Genomic DNA, 21,193 nt, shown 5'->3' on the forward strand with positions numbered 1-21,193 from the left:
ATCAAAAAAGAACATTTTATGAACAATTGATCTCCTGTCTTCTTTATACAGTATAGACTGCATTTATAAACAACATCAGTCAACCTAGCCATGCTGTCTGAAGAAGCCAGAAGCTGAAACATTGTTTATCTATCACTTCATGAGTATTTCTAGTGATTGAGGAGTATCCTGTGGGGTCCTGATTCTCAATGGACACAGAGCCTTTTGCTGTTTTGAAAATCTGCTACAGAATCTATTTACATACAGTACATTGAACACAGCAATTTACAATATGGTAAAGATGATAAACTCATTAAGCACAAAGTGACTTTAGAGAAAGATTACAACACAAATAGGTTAAATCTTATACTGTAAAATCAATAAAAATGGACAGAGCTACACATATTAGTGTATTAGATTAGAGAACAGCCCTGCTGTTTTGAATGGAGTTTCCTATACTGCACTACCATAGCGCTGGTACCACAATGGGCCGTGTGGCTTTTTGTTTGTCACATGAACACCACATAGATCCGTCTAACCATGGATTCCCAGAGGTTTTATTCCCCATATCAATCTGATGGGGTTTTCTTCATCCTCTTCAGAGTGGTAACGGATCACGCCAGCATCAAGGTGAACGAATGGCCCTTTCTCGTTCTGCACTTTCTTATGTAAGATTTGATCTTGAAAATCCTAGCAGTTACATGTGAAGCACACCATAGAGTTACTATATGAGAAGCATAACATTATTGCAACAACAATGTTATAGTAATCTATTAGACCTCTGAGAACAGCAGATATAGAGTATGCTGTTGTATTCTACAGATATTTGGGGATCAAACTCTTTTCTGCGTACTTTCTGTAATTAGTCCATGCAGACTTACAGTAAATAAGCGGTACTGTGATTATGTTATTCTCTTGCGCCCCCTGGTGGCTATAAAATGCCAATTGTATTGCACAACTAGTATACGAGGTGGGGTCGAAAGAAAAACAGTGAAGTTCACAACACAGACGGTTGTCTAGTGTCAATTTGTGACACGTCTACGATGTTCATTTAAGTGTCTTTAAGCGCAGGTAAACATTGTTTTTCTGCTGTTTTTGTTTGTTTATCGTGTACAACATTAGTCTTACAGTAAGGTTTCCACCCTCTTTACAGGAAGTGCCGTGCATCTGTTTCGTTTTCATATTTTATGTTATTCTGAGCAGGGCGGAAGAAGTGTTTTTGTAAGTACAGTAATGTCCAGTATTGTGTTTAAGAGCTTCTCGTTTAAATGAATTCTAATGCTGTGTTACAGTTTCAGATACAAGAGGGAAACAAATACCATGGGGTTTACTTGCATCATTTTTAATAAGAACCCCTTTAGCGCTACACCTGTCACTTGTAGAAATGTGGCTGCATTAGTAAACAGGTTCCGAACTGCAGTTGAATCTCATTTTAGTATATTAAAGCATAGCATACTGAAATAATATATCTGCAGCCTTTTAGGATATTTTCGGGTGTTTTTTTCACTCTGTATTTTTAAAAAATGTTTAAATTTTTTTTCTTTTGTCTGCAGTGTAGAATTGAGAACCGCGGCCATGGCACATGTAAGTATATTTGATTGCACCTGTATAGTATTATCAGTCCCGCATATTGCATGTACCTTTAAATGCGTCCCCAGCTGCTAATATTATTCCCAGGGGTTCTCAGACTGTGAGGCGCGTCTCCCTAGCCTAGGCTTTTAGTTCAGATTAGTAGTGTTCACCCTTAAAACTGTACCCCTTCTGTCTGAAGATGTCAGCTCAAGTTCCCTTTACAAATTTGCTGTTTTGAATGGTACCACAGTTGCAATACAAATACAAGTAAAGACAGAAACAATCTGATTAACCAATAGTTTTATTTTCCTGTTTATTTAATAATTATAAAATGGGTTGGGAGATATCTGCGTCCTGATTGGCTGATAGGCATTCCAAGCTATTGAATTATTACAGTGCAACCAATGGGTAAAAACAAGTCCCAGCAAATAAGACTTTTGACAAACAGATATTATTGCGCTGAGAGGTTTAAAAATATATATTTGGAATTGGCCGCCATTTTTCCCCATCAATAAAAAAATGTCAGACTACCTCCATGTAAATTTTAACTTGTTTGGTGACTCCAGTGTCCGCACATTCCGGGAGGATTTAGACCACAACAGTTCGGTAACGGAACCGACAGCAATAATTATAGAAAAAAGGTCAGGAAAAAATGAAACCGTGAGTACTACAAGACAGCTCTCTGTCAGTACTGCTGAAAATAATGCAACTGAAGCCAATAAAGAGGAGCAGAATACTAAAAAGTAACCGCCTGGGCTGTGTCTGTTTTTAATGATTGGTCAGCACAAACAAAAATAATATGGACTGGAAAACTGCACCTAACACTGAGAGAAACACAGTTTTAATACGATTTTCTTTGCTGAAGTGATAACATATCAGCTGGCACACAGTATTCAGATAGCAGCTACACAAGCTTGCGAGCTGGTCTGAATCGTGTTTTAAATTCTCCCACAATGGGACGATCTATGCACCTAATTTCAGATACCCACTTTAAAACAGCAAACTGCGTCTTCGTTTCTGTCCTCAAAACTTACACGCGACAACAAGACGACAAGTCACAGCATCACCCTGCTGTATCCCAAACAGACTTAAACTTAAATCATCGGTACTCTGGACGCAGGTATCTCCCAAACCGTTTTATAAGGTAGTTCAAGAAGCTTTTGAGCACCAGCTGAGAGAGACAGGAAGTCCTGGAGTTACATCCTCTCTGCAGTACCGTCGTCAACTCATAAACACAAGGCAGAAACAAACTCCCCTCCTCACCAAACAGCGCCCCCTACTGCACAATCTGTCCAGCTGTGTGACCAGCCATTGAATTGAGAAAACTGTACATTCCCTGGTACAGTCAACTTCATGAGACAAACACTGAAAATATTCTGATCATTTATTTAAATTATTTGAATTAATTTAATTTATTATTTATAGTTTATCTATTAAATTAATTGGAACTATTACATTTATTGGAACTATTTTTCCTAGCGTAGAAACATATTTAGAAATATATTTATATATATATATATATATATATTTATTTAGAAATATATTTATATATTTTTAAATAAAAAATGTGTTATATCTTTATTTCTAAAAACTAGTAACCCATTTTCCAAGATAAGCTCCATCTACTGGACAAAACCCAGACATACAAGTTGAAACAATGAATGGCAACATCCAGTTCAATATCTACAAAGCCTAAACAAGAACCCATTATCGAAGCCCCAAAAATGAAATCCTACAAAACGGTTTAAAATCCAATGTTTTGTTGTTAAGTTAACAATTTTAGTTACTGTGGAACTACTTTTTCTCTCAGTGGAAGGTTACACAAATAAACATTATTTTTTAAAAAGTTTAAAGACGTCTGTATTTACCAACAACAGCACACTCATAGACCCATTTTATAATAGCAATAATACTCTCCAGGGTCTGTGTGCTATCAGGAGATATCACCACTTCCTGGGCAGTTGAAGGACTCAACTTCATCTTGTGCCTCACAACGCTCATGATAACACACACATCCTGTCGTGGGGGATGGGGGGGGGGATTTTTTCTTACCCTTTGTAGGCCCGCTATCACAAATGCACGTCAAACTTATATTTGTACAAGCACATACAGTGGGTGGAGGTCATAGTGATGCGCATGTGTTTGGTTCTATAATTATGTTGGTATTATTTAATCACAATATACAATTAAAATGTTGATCATTTTTTCTATTAATCATAAAGAACCCACCAGCCAAGACACTTGATCCAAGAAGGTAAATCCATTTTTATTATTTTATAACTAACAAAAACAGCATGGAAATAACAAGGAGTTATACATGGACAGACAGGTTGGGTGGACAGGTGGTCATACAGATTTGTGGTGCCATCAAATGGGATCCTAACAGCGCGCCTCTGTGGTGTGTAAAGCAGAAACACAAATTCCATTTCCTGTTAACTTTTTTAATCAATGGAAGTAATCAGCAAAAAAAAACAACTATCTGCATTCTAGCATTTGACAAATATGATATACTGTAAAGGAAGTGACGATTTCTGAAGATGTGGTTGTAATAGAATCCTATACATTATATACATTTAAAATAAAAAAAAGCTTTTGGAATGAGGTTAGAACATAACTTTACTTGATCTTTCAGACCGGAACTTTTAATAAAAAAAATAAAGGATGCTGAAGGAGGCCTGGTGAAATCTGGGAACAGGTTCATCCTGAAGTTTCTGAAAATTTACACCAAGCATAAAACATTAATCCCTGGACACATGGCTGAGGTGAGGCTGTATAAATACGGTCTTTGTAAAGCCGTAGCATCCCATTCAGTTTTACACTGATATAATGAATGTGCTGGGTGATTCTCTCATTATGAATTGTTCACAGTTCAGACTGGACTGCAGCTCTAAGCCTCATGAATGTAGTGCCTTTGTGTAACCTGGCAGTTTTCCATTGCATTCTAACCCTTTGTAAATGGGTATTGAATTGCTCTGTCTGTGTGTTTTTTTTAAGCTTTTTATCTGTAAACTGTCTCTGTTTGTCTCTTCACCAGGTGCTACACAGCATCTTTTTTTTGGGCAACATTAATGACGTGAAAATTGATCCTATGGAATTCTTTACCGACGAAGTGGGGGAAGAAATTAAGAAAGAATTTCCAGAAGCGTTTGACAAATATGTCACCCACCTGCCGACCCGCACACCTTTTTCCATCCTACTTGACGCGGTCAGTATAATCTTGCAAACTGTCACTGATATTGTCCTGCCCTCTGTCTCATCCACTTGCTATGTTCTGCAATTCAAGTTCAGTCAGATAGAAATATATTTCTTGAAGCTTGGACTAGACAAATACTACGTTATATCTGCACCAAATTCTTTGGCCTCACCTTTCGAGGTATCCCTGCCCATAAATGAGCTTGCTGATAAGTGGAGAGACTGACCGTAGGGAAGCTATGGGCAGGGGGGCAGGGTAGATGCCCTCCCTCTTAGACAAAGCCAAAAAGACAGATGAAGGCTGCGGAGGAGGAGACGAACTCTGACGCACAGCAGGTACGTAATAGATTGATGCAAGAGACAAATCCCTTTCTACTGATCATTGGACTTGTTGTTTATTCAACGGCAAATGTTTATGAGATTTGATTTAGATTAAGAGAGAGTTCCCTGCCTGAACCACTGCTTTGTTAATTGACATTGTCCTGCCCTCTGAGACATCCACCAGCAGTTACAGTGGAGATCTCTTCCTCTGTCTGACACATGTCTGTGGTGCCCTTCTTTCTCATAAGATCTTCTTTCCTAAAGTATTTGCAAAGATTGTGTTTTAATCTCTCTTTAGCTGCACACCAACTTGTTTTCCATTTGCTTTGAATACTGTGTCGATTTCTGCTTCTCTACAAACACTCGAGAAAAAAAGACAATCTATCAAAAAAAAATCTGTTTAAGCTTTTTACAACCAAATCCAATGATTTTTCCTTTTAAAATGCAGGTTGTGCTGATTAAAGGCAATCAAAATCAAAAAGACGTAATGGAGTATCTGTCGGCTTTATTAAAAGAACTGAGTGTGCCAAAACCAAAAAAGGCGACACATTCAAACTATTACACCTTGGAGGCCACTGTCATCTGCATGTGTCATTATGAAAGGAATGGGCTAAAAGGTCTGAACCCTAACCCTAACTTCTATGGAGGCTCCTTGTCCTGCAAGGGGTTGAAAGAGCGGAAGGTCATGATCGCGCTCTCGTGTCTGGAACCGTGGACCCCAGCAGTGGCGTATGCCGTGGCCTTTGCAGATGAAGGTGCTTACATCAAGCTTCCAAAAGATGTCATAAGCGAAGCTTTTCAAAGAGACTTGAAAACAGACAGCTATCTGGAAAAAGCTCCATGCACAAACTGCATTACTATATTCAAAGGGGTCTCATTCAAGCCTCGTTATAAAGGAAACAATAAAAAAGAACCCTGGCCGTATGGCAACTGCGCCGAAACAGAATCTCTCAGCAAGCTCCTCAAGGCAGATGTAACACTCCGTGGACAAGTAGAAGTTCATAATAAAACGGGGATCGTTCACCTAGACCTTGAAACACATCAAATTCACAGCAAAGCCACAAAGACGCTGGTTAAGGAGCTTCAAGTGTTTCAGTTCTTCAACTTAACCCCCGCCCACTCACAGATTTAACATGTTATTAATTAGAATTCACTGCTGTTTGTATTCTAATATATACTGACTCATATTTACTCAGTTATCCTGCTTGCATATTCATGTTGTTTGGTTAATGATTTAAGATCATTATTTCCTAGAGGAAACACAAGCTACAGACAGTTGATTAAATGCAGTTATTTCTATGTAATCATTATTTACACTGAAGCTAAAATATTACCTGAATATTATTGATGGCTGATTTATGCTATTTTTATATGAATCTTTTCTACTTTTGTACCGTCTCTATTTTCTGTCCGTCAAATTCATAAAAGATATAACAGTGTTGTGTAATTCACTGTGAAGTATTTTAAGAGACAATGTCAGGGTGCAGGCGTTGATGCACATAAGCAGGGTGGAAGCAGATACAGGTTTTTGAGAGAGGTTACTGTGTGTGATGTGGAGCATCCTGTGAAACCACGTACCCGGGTCACCCTGGGTTAACTCGGGCTGACCTGGGTCGTCAGCGACCCACCTCAGGGTCGACACGCTTTGACCCGGGTCGAGCGAGACAAAGTGCATGATGGGAGGTTGTAAGCAGAGGACGTGACAAATAGCCACGCCTCCATAAAGGTTTCATTTCCGCCTTTCTTTATATTCAAACACACCATGAGCCAGACCTCTGCAGGAATGTCAGCGCAGAGAAGCTGGATTTCCAGGTCATTTCGTAAGCACATTGTGGACTTGCTTCTGTGAGCCTCGGTCGACTCTGCTTGTGAAATGGCTTAGCCGACCCGCATGACACCGGGTTGAGACCCAGGTAGGCTCGGGACCCGGGTCGGAGTGCCAGTGTGAAAGGGGCTGAAGTTACTGAAGTTGAATAAGAAGTCTCCAGTCCTGACCTGAAAGAGTGCTCCCGGTTCAAGTAGATATGGCCACCTATCCTGTAAGCTCATCACTAGTAGACTACTATATTTAGTCTAGAAATATATGTTGTAATAATTGTTGTGTTTCTGTATTGCTAATAAGCAACAAGTATAATCAAATATGTAATCAAACAAATAAACCATGTGATTTGCTTAACTGATTTTCATGACTCAAGTGAAATTATTCCAATAGCAATAAGACAGGCACAGGTGCGAACAAAGCCAGCCAATCAGCACAATCGGAATGCCCTCCCCCAAACTTCCATCCTCCTAGATTGCTACACTATGCAGTATACAAACAATATAGATTTGAATAATAATCTTGTTAAATGCTTTTAAACCATTAAACTCTATAAACATTCTCGCATAGTTTGAATTTAGGATTCTGGAGAGTTTCAAAAATTAAAAAGCTGGACAGGGTAAAGGTCAGTGAGTTGACAGGGGTAAAGGTCAGTGAGTTGACAGGGGTTAAGGTCAGTGAGTTGACAGGGGTTAAGGTCAGTGAGTTGACAGGGGTAAAGGTCAGTGAGTTGAAATGGTAAAGGTCAGTGAGTTGAAATGGTAAAGGTCAGTGAGTTGACATGGTAAAGGTCAGTGAGTTGACATGGTAAAGGTCAGTGAGTTGACAGGGGTAAAGGTCAGTGAGTTGATCTCTGCACCAGGGTTCTGAGGAGGGTTGGGTTACCTGGAGGTTCAAACATGTTCCCAATGCCCTTCTCTCTGCACTGTATTTGCACAGCTTGAATGATGTTCTTTAACAAAGCCACAGTGCCTTATTTAAGGGCCAGCTGTTAATATGATTCACTACCCATTCCATTAGGAGTATCGTGGGAGTCTGGAACCAACTCCTCAGTAATGTTGTTGAAGCTGACACCCTGGGATCCTTCAAGAAGTTGCTTGATAAGATTCTGGGAACAATAAGCTACTAACAACCAAACGAGCAAGATGGGCCGAATGGCCTCCTCTCGTTTGTGAACTTATTCTCTCCTCCGAATAATTGTATTCCAAAAAAACAGCAAGGGCGAAAAACACTAGTTTTTTTCCTCATGAAATTTATACCACACAGGGGAAATGATATCCATGGTCTGTCTGTTTGTTTTTTGGACGCTTACTGTAAAATACATGTGTTCTGGTTGACATGCATGTTTGGTAGTTGTGTAGCCTTCTGAATACTTCGAGGAGGTTGCCTGCCTTCTCTTTAGGTTTGGTATAAAAGAAAGACTGAGAGGAGGGTTTATTAAGTGATGATCCCTCCCCCAACACTAACCTCAGCCTAGCTTATAAAAAAGAGCCTAGACTTCCTCTTCAGATAAGACACGGCTGATCTTAGATTTTCTCTTCAGATCAGACACGGCTGATTATTCCCATTAAGATCACTAGCTATGGAGATGGATATTGTCTACTCAGCTCTCAATCTCGGACCTGGCGTGCAAACAGGTAATTACTGAGGGTTTTTAATGCTTGCACTGTCAAATGTGATATCCTTGACATGATGATCAGTGATAAAACAGTATTCTCAGATACCCTTTCCAGAATGATTTGGTGTGTTTCCAATGCCAGCAGGCATGCGGGAATCTGTTTGGATTGTAGGGAGAGTCAGGGAATCGTCCATGTGTTTGTAGGGAGCAGATCAGTCAAATAAGGAGCAGGCACATATCTTACACTTTTAAACTCAGCTTTCAGCCTCATGCACAGCAAAACATAATCAAGCATAGTGAAGCATGGTAAAGCACAGAGAGGTCTGGTAAAGCATAGGGAAGCATGGTAAAGCACAGAGAGGTCTGGTAAAGCATAGGGAAGCATTGTAAAGCACAGAGAGGTGTGGTAAAGCATAGTGAAGCATGGTAAAGCTCAGAGAGGTCTGGTAAAGCATAGGGGAGCATTGTAAAGCACAGAGAGGTCTGGTAAAGCATAGGGAAGCATTGTAAAGCACAGAGAGGTGTGGTAAAGCATAGTGAAGCATGGTAAAGCACAGAGAGGTCTGGTAAAGCATAGGGGAGCATTGTAAAGCACAGAGAGGTCTGGTAAAGCATAGGGAAGCATTGTAAAGCACAGAGAGGTCTGGTAAAGCATAGGAAAGCATTGTAAAGCACAGAGAGGTCTGGTAAAGCATAGGGAAGCATTGTAAAGCACAGAGAGGTCTGGTAAAGCATAGGGAAGCATTGTAAAGCACAGAGAGGTCTGGTAAAGCATAGGGAAGCATTGTAAAGCACAGAGGGGTCTGGTAAAGCATAGGGGAGCATTGTAAAGCACAGAGAGGTCTGGTAAAGCATAGGGGAGCATTGTAAAGCACAGAGAGGTCTGGTAAAGCATAGGGGAGCATTGTAAAGCACAGAGGGGTCTGGTAAAGCATAGGGGAGCATTGTAAAGCACAGAGAGGTCTGGTAAAGCATAGGGAAGCATTGTAAAGCACAGAGGGGTCTGGTAAAGCATAGGGGAGCATTGTAAAGCACAGAGAGGTCTGGTAAAGCATAGGGGAGCATTGTAAAGCACAGAGAGGTCTGGTAAAGCATAGGGGAGCATTGTAAAGCACAGAGAGGTCTGGTAAAGCATAGGGAAGCATTGTAAAGCACAGAGAGGTCTGGTCAAGCACAGGGAAGCATTGTAAAGCACAGAGAGGTCTGGTAAAGCATAGGGGAGCATTGTAAAGCACAGAGAGGTCTGGTAAAGCATAGGGGAGCATTGTAAAGCACAGAGGGGTCTGGTAAAGCATAGGGAAGCATTGTAAAGCACAGAGAGGTCTGGTAAAGCATAGGGAAGCATTGTAAAGCACAGAGAGGTCTGGTCAAGCATAGGGAAGCATTGTAAAGCACAGAGAGGTCTGGTAAAGCATAGGGGAGCATTGTAAAGCACAGAGAGGTCTGGTAAAGCATAGGGGAGCATTGTAAAGCACAGAGAGGTCTGGTAAAGCATAGGGGAGCATTGTAAAGCACAGAGAGGTCTGGTAAAGCATAGGGGAGCATTGTAAAGCACAGAGAGGTCTGGTAAAGCATAGGGGAGCATTGTAAAGCACAGAGAGGTCTGGTAAAGCATAGGGAAGCATTGTAAAGCACAGAGAGGTGTGGTAAAGCATAGGAAAGCATTGTAAAGCACAGCTAATTATGGTAAAGCATAGGGAAGCATTGTAAAGCATAGAGAGGTCTGGTAAAGCATAGGCAAGCATTGTAAAGCACAGAGAGGTGTGGTAAAGCATAGGAAAGCATTGTAAAGCACAGCTAATTATGGCAAAGCATAGGGAAGCATTGTAAAGCACAGAGAGGCATGGTAAAGCATAGGGAAGCATTGTAAAGCACAGAGAGGTCTGGTAAAGCATAGGGAAGCATTGTAAAGCACAGAGAGGTCTGGTAAAGCATAGGGAAGCATTGTAAAGCACATAGAGGTCTGGTAAAGCATAGGGAAGCATTGTAAAGCACAGAGAGGTGTGGTAAAGCATAGGGAAGCATTGTAAAGCACAGAGAGGTCTGGTAAAGCATAGGGAAGCATTGTAAAGCACAGAGAGGTCTGGTAAAGCATAGGGAAGCATTGTAAAGCACAGAGAGGTCTGGTAAAGCATAGGGAAGCATTGTAAAGCACAGAGAGGTCTGGTAAAGCATAGGGAAGCATTGTAAAGCACAGAGAGGTATGTTAAAACATATTAAAATAGGATAAACAAACCCTTATTAAAGTTTCCCCCAGTAAAAGCACAGTACAGTGTAATCAAGCATCATGGAAGCATTGTAAAGCACAGGTAAGCACTGTAAAGAATAGTGAGATACTGTATAGTAAAGCATATTAATAAACATGGCAAACCAGGGTAAACTATGGGAAATGCGTAGAATAACCAGGGGAAAAGCATGGCAAGTTTAAACATGGTAGCATAAAGTGTATTAACAGGGCAGCCTATCACATAGTGGACTATCCTGTTAAACCATTTATCAAGTTGAGCATTTGCATCCTTTCTTGAAACTGAAGGGTTGAATGCATTGCAAATATCAATGCATGTGAGTGACAAACACTATTTTACTACAGCGTGTGTAAGTGAAAGTGACTTTTATTTCAGAGGAAGTTGCTGTATTAAAACGTTTTCCAGATCTGTAAAAATGAATTAAAATGTTATTTAAATAACTGAAAATCCAAATACCGTACCACTGTACTTGCAAGAGAGGCATCTGAGCTGTGAGGCCTGGACACTGGAGGGGCAGCTTTTTAATTCCCTTTTCTTGTTTTGACACCCATCATTAGTCAGTCCTAATCTGCGGATAACGGAATACCTCGGAAATCGTGGAATTTGGAGCTCCCGTGGAATCTTCAGATTATATTCTGCCCCTGATCCTGCGTTTCCATGCCCCACCCTACCCGGGTTCAAAACCCTGCTGCCCCTGATACTGTGTTTCCATGCATCACCTAACCCGGGATCAAAACCCTGCTGCCCCTGATCCTGCGTTTCCATGCCCCACCCTACCCGGGATCAAAACCCTGCTGCCCCTGATCCTGCGTTTCCATGCCCCACCCTACCCGGGATCAAAACCCTGCTGCCCCTGATACTGCGTTTCCATGCCCCACCCTACCCGGGTTCAAAACCCTGCTGCCCCTGATCCTGCGTTTCCATGCCCCACCCTACCCGGGATCAAAACCCTGCTGACCCTGATACTGCGTTTCCATGCCCCACCCTACCCGGGTTCAAAACCCTGCTGCCCCTGATACTGCGTTTCCATGCATCACCCTACCCGGGTTCAAAACCCTGCTGCCCCTGATCCTGCGTTTCCATGCCCCACCCTACCCGGGTTCAAAACCCTGCTGCCCCTGATCCTGCGTTTCCATGCCCCACCCTACCCGGGTTCAAAACCCTGCTGCCCCTGATCCTGCGTTTCCATGCATCACCCTACCCGGGTTCAAAACCCTGCTGCCCCTGATCCTGCGTTTCCATGCCCCACCCTACCCGGGATCAAAACCCTGCTGCCCCTGATACTGCGTTTCCATGCCCCACCCTACCCGGTATCAAAACCCTGCTGCCCCTGATACTGTTCATTTAGCCAACCTGCATTGGCTGCCAATCCGAGCTGCCCTGATTTTTTTGGACACTTTCCCAAAGCAGGCCAAAGCGGGATGGGTGGAAGCACGTCACAACACTGACCAATCAAGTGACGAGTGGGCGTGAACATTGAACCCATATCCGGGGTGAGCAGGTATCTCTGTGCTTTAATATACTCAGATCAGTTTTTTGAGCAACAGAAAACTCTAAAGACTTGTTAGGGTTATTGGAAGCAAAGAAATAGCATCCATCCTTTCGGTTTTATAAACAAATTAAATCAACCTTAACCACAAGGCTTGCCGAGAAAGAATCGCTAACATACTGTCAACCACGATAAGCCAACAGGCTGCTTTATTTAAACACCTTCTGACTCAGAATGGTAAAGAGGAAGTTCTGAATGCTGCTGATATTCAAAAATTAAAACAAACTTTAGAAATCTGGCGGGCGCCACCGGTCTTTACCTCTGGGACCCATTTCTAATTAAAAATGTCTAATAATATTACAGTAGCTAATGAGGTTACTGCTGGGTAGAAAATTAGTCTGCTAAAATGTACATTATGGTGGGATTTTTGTTCAGTTTTGCCATGTAATTATGTACTGTATTACTAGTATGATGCAATGCATTTACAGTAAGTGCAGGTCCTGGATTCCAGTAAGTCAAGTCCTCTGTGCAGTCTCAGTAGAGGGCATGTGGGAAGTTTATTTTGAAAGGAGTGCTAACAAAGGATTTTAAAATCCACTTTCTTACACTTTCTCAGCAGTAGCTGCACTCTCTTGTGATTCTCTTTGAGTTTGGGTTCTCTTGCTCTTACCATGTTTCTCTAAATCTGCTTCACCTGGTTTTGAGCTGCTTTGAGCTTGTCAGGAGAATCCTGGTGCTGGCCCCCTCTACTCTAATACATCGTTTCCATGCATCACCCTACCCAGGCTCAAAACCCTGCTGCCCCTGATACTGCATTCCCATGCCCCTACTCTACCCAGGTTCAAAAAAGGCAAAGCGAACACTTTGCTGTTTAATCAAAAGTTTGCAGAACTTTGTAATGAGGTTGTGATGAGATTGTATAACACGCTGGTGAGGCTCTGCTCAGTTCTGGTCACCACCACAGTACCAAAAGGGCATCATGGCTGAAGAGCAACTCATCCCGGTGAGCTATGAAGCTATGAGCTATGAAGTAGATTGAGGGAACTGAATTGATGAAGCTTGTCAGTGCTGGAGGCCTCACCCCATGTGCTATATCTTTATTCTCAGCCTCACCACCTCCAAGGCCTCCCAAGAAGGAGACCCCGAAGACACCACGTTCCTTCAGGTGGGCTGCAGCAGCCTTTGCAGTGCTGTGGATCCTGACAACGATCATCACACTCAGTGTCATCTGTAAGTATTAAACACCCAGCAAGGAGCAGAGTGGAAACGGAACATTGCTCAGTGCATTCTACTGCCATTCCAGAATCGGATCCATACAAATCTGGAACATTCTGGAATATATATATATATATATATATATATATATATATATATATATATATATATATATATATATATATATATATATATTAAATATGGACTGGAGAGGAGAGCTAGAGGAGAGAATTATTGACCTGAGAGAAAACTATTGTTACTGACAGGGGCTGCAGGCTGAGGGCATTGCACCCTGGAGGTAACAATAGTCTTCCTGAGGGGCATTTAAATTTTCATTATGGCTGAGTCTGCAGTACATCTTTAATATATGAATCAGTCAAGAAAATAAGTGAGGCAAGGCTGGATAGTAAATAAAACTTATATATTTTGTTTAAATATAGCTGATACACCATCACTAAATAAATAAATAACAGAAATACATAAAATCATGTTTTTCAAGTTCATATCGTATAGTTAGCAGTTTTTCTCCGTCTGGTTTGCTGACTGCTGCATAATCCAGTTTATATCCTGCCCGTCACATTTGTTTTCATCGAGTTGAATTTGTTTGAATTCAGAAAATAGTGACAGTGACGTTTAATCCCCATTTTAGTGTTTGGAGCATCTTTCCTTTGTAGTATGTTTTGAAGTTAATTACATTAACTCACAGAATCGGTGTTCAGCCATTTTCTCTTGTGAAGAGTGCAGGGGAGAGAGGCGTTCCTTTAAAAAGGGGTGGGACTGACAGTGATGTGAACCAATCACATGACAGACAGAGACTATTGCCCTGTGGTGTAAGGATGTTAGGACAATAGTTCAATCTATTTTCCTCCTATGATGAGGTTTAACCAATCACAGGCCAGAATTTTCAACCACTGATTCACAAATATATTGTGATATAGCCCACAGCCAAGGCTAGTTTGCACCCTTTAAATAGTTGACCTAGACACAGAAACTGTAGTCCAGTGCTTTCCTGCACACTTTTATTAACAAATAAAAGATTTAAATAAAACAAACTCTGTGACAAAAGTCTATAGAACCGGACGGCTAAGCCATTTACAAGTTAAATCACACAGCACTTGCTTTTCTGTCTGACAACACCAGTCTCTCCACATGCCACACACTCTCTCTAAACAAACATGTCAGACCTGGTTTTTTACCCCTCTCTATTAGGACCAGGTGCGCCTCATTATTGGCTCAACAGCCAATTAGCCCTCAAGGTATTCTGGGGGATGTAGTCATTTCAACCCCCTGGACTACATTTCCCCCTTTCCTCCCCTACTCTGCCTTGAGGGAAGAACAGTTACCAGCAGGGGACTAGAATGCCCAAAGCCACAGACTGAGAGCATTGTCCCCTGGAGGTAACTGTAGTTCTTTCCAAGGGATCTTTAGTTCTCCCACTATGAGCCGAGGTCTGCAGTTCAGATTTGTTTGAAGTCCATAGTGCATAGTTATTAAAGTTTTGTTGGCATATAGGTGTCCGCCTGACTTTCTGCAGCACAGAATTCCCAGAGGAGTCTGTTCAGTTTGAGTCCTATTAAAGTCCTCAAATAAATCAGACAATCACTAATCTGCTTATTTTGATTTTCAGTTCCAGTGGTTTGATTTGATACACAAAACAAATCAAAACAGAAGCAATGGGGAGTTCTAATACATCTGCAATTAAAGGGGTGCTAACACATGTTTTATATACACATTTATTACCTCCTATAGCTTTATTAACGTTGTCACGGGTTCCTCTTTTTAAGTGAGTGAACTGCAACACATTGATTGAGGAAACAGATGTAACCTTTCCTCTCTAGAGTATTTCAAATTGCTGTAAAAATACTACAAAGACTTGAAAAGGGGGAAGTTATAATGCTGCTGCTGGTAAGAACATTGATTTGAAAACCTTGGTTAGCACTCATTTAAATTGTGGTCAAAGTGTACATAACAAAGTTAGCTTTGCTGTATCCTGTGCTGCAGCTCTCAGCTGTAATCGCACGTCATGGGCAGGGCTGTATTTTTTCATGCGAACAGATATTTCACGGTCTAAAAATCGGTATTTCACGATTAACATAATATTTATTAAACCAGAAAAATAGCGTCGTCACATTCAAAATGTATCATTTTCTCGAGGTATTATAAAACAAATGTTTATAATAACAAATGTACATTGAAGAATATTCTTTTTATGTCCATGTTTTATTCTATTTTCACCATATCAAGCAAAAAATAAAAAACTTTAGTAGAAATATTGTCCATCTTTGATGCAGCTGGTGTCTTTTTCGTTGAAGACATTTTAAAGAAATCATGCAGCTCTATGCAGTGTGTGCTCAAACTAAACCAGCTGTCAGGTTCCTAATAGCAATGCAACAGCTAGTGCGTCAATAAGGCACATGTTACATATATTTATTTAAGTCATGGGTCACGCATGAACTGTGCAGTACATTTACTCAGGAGCTCTTGTCAGGATTGCAGGGTATCCAGATCACACTCCCTCCTGCATCCCTGTTCTCTTCCCACAATGTGCCACTCATTTCAGTCCGAGCACCAGCATTGCTGCAGGAGGGAGCAGGAAGGGGAGACACTGCGATGCTTACAAGAAAAACATCTTTCTCCTGGCAAATATTCTTGAGGAAAAGTTGAAAACTGCTTGACCATCTTCAATCCGGGTTCTGTCCTGCAGACCTTCCTCATCTCTATAACTGACTCTCTCCTCTGCTCCATTCTAATTCTCCTTGACCTCCTCTGCCTCTGACACTGTCGATCATGCTATTCTCCACTCCTCTCTCTGATCTGGGGATCTCAGGTGCTGCTCTACCTGGTTTTCCTCCTATCTCTTTAACCACTCATTTCAGGTTTCCTGGCATGGCTCTCTCTTGTCTCATCGCCTCCTCTCTACAGGTCCTTCAACGGGAAATACAGCATGGAAAAGACTTGCAAGATACCTTCGCCAATTCTATTGTTCAGAAATGTAGAAAGTATCATGGAAAATCAAATGCAAGTTTAACATAATGTGTGCCTCTTTCATATAGTGAAATCTACAAAGTGATGGCAGTTAGTGGAAATATTTTGTTTGCTATATGTACTTTAACGAGGGAGAACAGAGCTAGGAAGGTGCGTAAAGGAGAGGTTAAAGCGATAGTGTCCGTCGACGAAGGCTCTACCATGTGCTGGCTGGTCATGATGGGAGTTATACGCCAAGTCTAGGTCAACGATCACATGGTAGAGCCTTCATCGAGAGGGAACTATCACTATTAGAAAACACATTTCTCATTATTTTCTTTAAACCCTAGATGCTCCTTACAGTTGTAATGATTCCTTGATATTTGCCCGGATTGGTTTTAAATTTGATGCTGTGACGTAGCAGCGGGCATCTGCCATTTGATAGAAGCCCACTAGAGCTGAAAGCTGATTGGCTGATTGTGCTAAATGCAGGGTTTAATGCATTCACTACTACCAGTCACGAGAGTGTCACAATGTATCTATTAAGAAGAGACGCTGTCTGATTGTCATTTTTTTTCTCAGTTTTCAGAAATTCTCAGTCTTCAAGCCTCTTTGAGAAGTATTCAAAGCTGCAGAATCAACAGAAAGAAATGGACAAAACCTTCTCTGCTTTACAGAAGAACTATAAGAACGTGAATGAAAGTGGGATCCTTGGTAAATAATCATATTCATATATAAGCGTTGAGGTATCAAGCATCAAGCATTTTCATATTTGCAAAGTCCTGGGTGAATCTGTCTTGCATTCACTCAAATCTAATGACAGAAATGAGTGGACGAATCCACCCGATCTGATTGAGATCAGTCGATTCAATGGGCCATTATCAAGCAAAAATCATCCCATAGGAATGGGCCAGTAGGAACCTGGATCAAGCTTTTTAATTGACGTCGGATGTAGTAGCCGCTAGAGGGCGCTAAACAAGCAGTGTTGAAATAATAGTCAAAATGACTTTAATAGTAACACAGTTAGGTTTAAGGGTTGAGATTAGGTTAGTTGTAGACATTACGTTTAGGGGTAGGGGGTAGATTTAGATTTAGATTTATTGTCTGTAGAAGTTATTACCTTGGCTGTATATTTTTCATGGTAAGAAATGGCTTATTACACGTCACTTTACGGTCTAGAAATAGATATTTCACTGTGTCACGATTAAACAATATATTTTGTAAAACAGAAAAATAGTGATGTCACATTCAAAATTGATATTTTTTCTCGACAGTTATTGAACAACATATGTTACTAAATATTTAAATACTTAAATTGCAGAATATTTTGTTCTTTATATCCTCCTTTTAAATACATTCTGTTTTCACCATCAGTGAATTATCAAACAAAACATAAATAAAAATAACAACAGACACATGAAACATCCCCTTCTTGTACTGGACAGAGCTCTCTTTAGCAGAAATATTTTCCATCTTTGATGCAGCTGGTGTCTTTTTCGTTGAAGACATTGTAAAGAAATCATGCAGCTCTATGCAGTGTGTGTTCAATCCTTTAATGGAAGCAAACTAAACCGGCTTCCAGCTTTCTAAATGCACAGCATTTTCTCAATAAGGGAAACGTTTGCTGTACTTATTTATTATAAATTTAGAGTGACCAATTATTATTATTTATTTATTTTCCCCCAATTTGGAATGTCCAATTATGTTTTTTCTGCTCACCGCAGCGAGTCCCCACACAGCACAGACGTTCTGTGGGCGTCCTTCAATCTCACAAACCTAAAGCCAGAATCGTTTACACGCTGAGCAATCCAGAGCAGAGGTGGGCGGGCTATCGGTCCAGAGAACAGAGATCAGCCCTGCTTCTTATCCACTCTGAATGTGCTCGATGTCTGGCCAGTAGGGTTCGCTGCTGCGCAATGAGGAGAAGCGACCCCTGCCGGTTTGCCATCCCCCATTCCTCACCCCGGGATTGTCGGAGCCAATGTGACTCCACCCTCCAGATCCCCAGCAAAGTTCGGCCTCTTTGCACAGCCTGGACGGGAACTGGCGCCGTCCAAGCTGTATTTATTTCTAACCAGTAAAAAAATTGGTCTATTTCCACTATTCATTCAGAAATTTTCACGGGGAACTACATATTACACGAGAATGGGTACGTTTCACAGAAATCATGAAATCCGTGATAACTGTGAAAAAAATATAGCCTCAATGATTTACTAATGTTAGGAGCATGATGTTAAAAGAGAACTGACCTCAACATACATCAGATCCTTTGTTTTGGTACGTGTTAGGGTTGTAGAATGAGTTGGCTGTAGTGCTTCAATTCTTTATGCTCCAGTAAGTTTCCATGCACTTACAGTTGTTGATTGACAATTCTATTTTTTTTCCTTTTCTAGTGTGGAAATGGATTAGGAGCGCTTCAGGTACTGTATTTTTAATTACAACTAACTGGAGAAATGCTAAAAAAATAAATAGTTCAACTGGTCTCTGTTTTGCAAACTATGTATAAATTATTGGACCCTACTCACAAAATGTTAAGCTGTGTTTCCACATGCTTGCTTCAGCAAACAAGTCGCAGGTGAGGTCCAGCGTGGTTTCACACCTAGCTGTAATACAGAACAGCCAGTCCTTCTTAACTGATACAGTAACATGTATGCCAGGAACAGGCATCCCTGTCACATTGTAGAGCTATCAGGATGTATATCAACAGTACGTAGAGAATAGTAGAGAATAAGAATTAGCAATGAAATGTTTCATCACAATTTGATAAGCAAGTCTCCAGATTTATGTAAAATATATGAGATGCAGATGGACGGATGTATGTATGTATGGACAGACTGGATCCCCACTATATCCCCAGAAACTGATACTCAATAGCTTATGCTAAATAATTTAAACCATATTTTAGTGCAATTGGATACCTGGTATATATGGGAGAATATGTGACATCCATACGTATGACTGCCTCCACCATAACCCTTGCAAGGGGGCTCATCCCCAGCAAAGGATAATAATACCACCACATACAGTTTGTATTAGTAGACTGATATGAGAATTATGGTCTCCTCTCCTCTCTCTCTCGCTCCTTTACAGTTGACGTGACTCTGGATGTTGATACAGCAAACCCATGGCTCATCCTATCTGAGGACAGGAAAGAAGTAAAAGATGGAAACACACGACATGATCTCCCTGACAGTCCAAAGAGATTTGATCGTGTTGTCAGTGTCCTGGGCAAGCAGGGGTTCACCTCAGGGAGACACTACTGGCAAGTGGAGGTGGGGGAGAAGACTCAGTGGACTTTAGGAGTGGCCAAAGAATCCATCAACAGGACAGGGATGATTATAGTGAGCCCTGAGAATGGTTACTGGACTGTGTGGCTTAGAATTTCAAGTGGGTTCAGAGCTCTTACGAACACCCCAACTCCTCTCCCTCTGAGTTTGAAGCCTCGGAAACTGGGGGTATATCTGGATTATGAGGAAGGTCAGGTGTCATTTTACAATGTGGAGACCAGATCTCACATCTTCACTTTCAATGACACCTTCACTGAGAAAATCTACCCATTTTTCAGTCCGGGTCTCTTTGAGCAGAAAAATGAAGCCCCATTGATCATCTATCCTGTCAGTGATCGAGACTGAATACGGTCCCTTGGAATAATGATGTTTTGAGTGGTTGTTTTTCTTTAAATGTGTTTTTTTTACCTTCTTACCTGTATCACTTTCAGTGACTGTGATTCTCTAAGGTGACTTCAGTCAAATATGTATTACTTTGGACATGTTTAACTGGTTTCAATGTCATTCAAAGTTTTTTTTAAATTCTTACCATATTCATAAAATTAATAAAATATTCATAAAATACCGATTGTACTTACCATGTTTAAAATGTCACAAGAAACATTACTTTTGTTGCCCATGTCACAGGAATAATTTTTTTCTAATTTATTCCAGTTCGTTTAGATTTTTTTTATTTTATTCACACATCATTGGCAATTAAACCAGGGAATTAAGATTTTTTTATTTTTATTTTAAATATCGTAGTGTATCCCTTTCATGCTTCCGTCTGCAACTATGTTGGTGCTCTGGTTGAAATGAGTGGCTTCTTATGGGAAAGAAAGCCAGCAATATTGCAGGAGGGAGTGTGATCTGGATACATTGCGATCCTGAGAAGAGATTTGTTTCCTGCCGAACCTCCTGAGTAAATGTTGAGAAATGTATTGCCCGGCTAATTTATGACCCATGATGTGTGATTAAAAATGTCAAAAGAGTCAGCAACATCTTTAAAAATATAATGCTGCTGTACGTACAACACGGGACACAGCAAAGGTAATGTAATACCGATCCACAAAAAGAGAGACAAAACCAAACCAGGTAGCTACAGACCAATAAGCCTGACTTCTATTATATGTAAATTTATGGAAATGCTAATAAGATCCAAAATGGAAAATTACCTATATGGTAACAGTATCTTGGGAGACAGACAGTCAGCATGGTTTTAGGAAAGGGAGATCATGTCTAACTAACCTGCTTGATTTTTTTGAGGATGCAACAATCGACAATGGATAATTGCAAAGCATACGACATGGTTCATGGTTTATTTAGATTTCCAGAAAGCTTTTGATAAAGTCCCGCATAAAAGATTAATTCTCAAACTGAACGCAGTAGGGATTCATGGAAATGCATGCACATGGATTAGAGAGTGGTTAACATGTAGAAAACAGAAAGTACTGATTAGAGGAGAAACCTCAAAATGGAGCGAGGTAACCAGTGGTGTACCATAGGGATCAG

At 40.8% G+C, this 21,193-nt stretch overlaps 2 protein-coding genes across 3 annotated transcripts; both read left to right on the top strand.

Moving 5' to 3' along the window:
- Positions 1 to 64: 64 nt before the first annotated feature.
- Positions 65 to 7,245, top strand: LOC117434216 (uncharacterized). 2 transcript variants are annotated; one of them, XM_034909672.2, is made up of 6 exons: positions 65 to 1,200; positions 1,533 to 1,563; positions 3,774 to 3,805; positions 4,184 to 4,313; positions 4,586 to 4,756; positions 5,513 to 7,245. In XM_034909672.2, exons 2-6 carry the CDS (start codon positions 1,555 to 1,557, stop codon positions 6,194 to 6,196), a joined length of 1,026 nt encoding a protein of 341 aa, XP_034765563.2. In that variant the 5' UTR covers positions 65 to 1,200; positions 1,533 to 1,554; the 3' UTR covers positions 6,197 to 7,245. The 2 variants fall into 2 exon arrangements, with proteins under 2 accessions (XP_034765563.2, XP_034765561.2); XM_034909670.2 differs by having other exon boundaries at positions 65 to 1,050.
- A 1,015-nt stretch (positions 7,246 to 8,260) lies between these two features.
- On the top strand, positions 8,261 to 20,224 carry LOC131707037 (E3 ubiquitin-protein ligase TRIM39-like). Its single transcript, XM_059009087.1, has 5 exons — positions 8,261 to 8,520; positions 13,344 to 13,466; positions 16,998 to 17,129; positions 18,809 to 18,835; positions 19,506 to 20,224. The coding sequence occupies exons 1-5, from the start codon at positions 8,466 to 8,468 to the stop codon at positions 20,045 to 20,047; spliced, it is 879 nt and encodes a 292-aa protein (XP_058865070.1). The 5' UTR covers positions 8,261 to 8,465; the 3' UTR covers positions 20,048 to 20,224.
- Positions 20,225 to 21,193: the final 969 nt, after the last annotated feature.

The sequence above is a fragment of the Acipenser ruthenus genome, chromosome 38 (assembly GCF_902713425.1).
Source record: "Acipenser ruthenus chromosome 38, fAciRut3.2 maternal haplotype, whole genome shotgun sequence".
Taxonomy (NCBI): Eukaryota; Metazoa; Chordata; class Actinopteri; order Acipenseriformes; family Acipenseridae; genus Acipenser; species Acipenser ruthenus.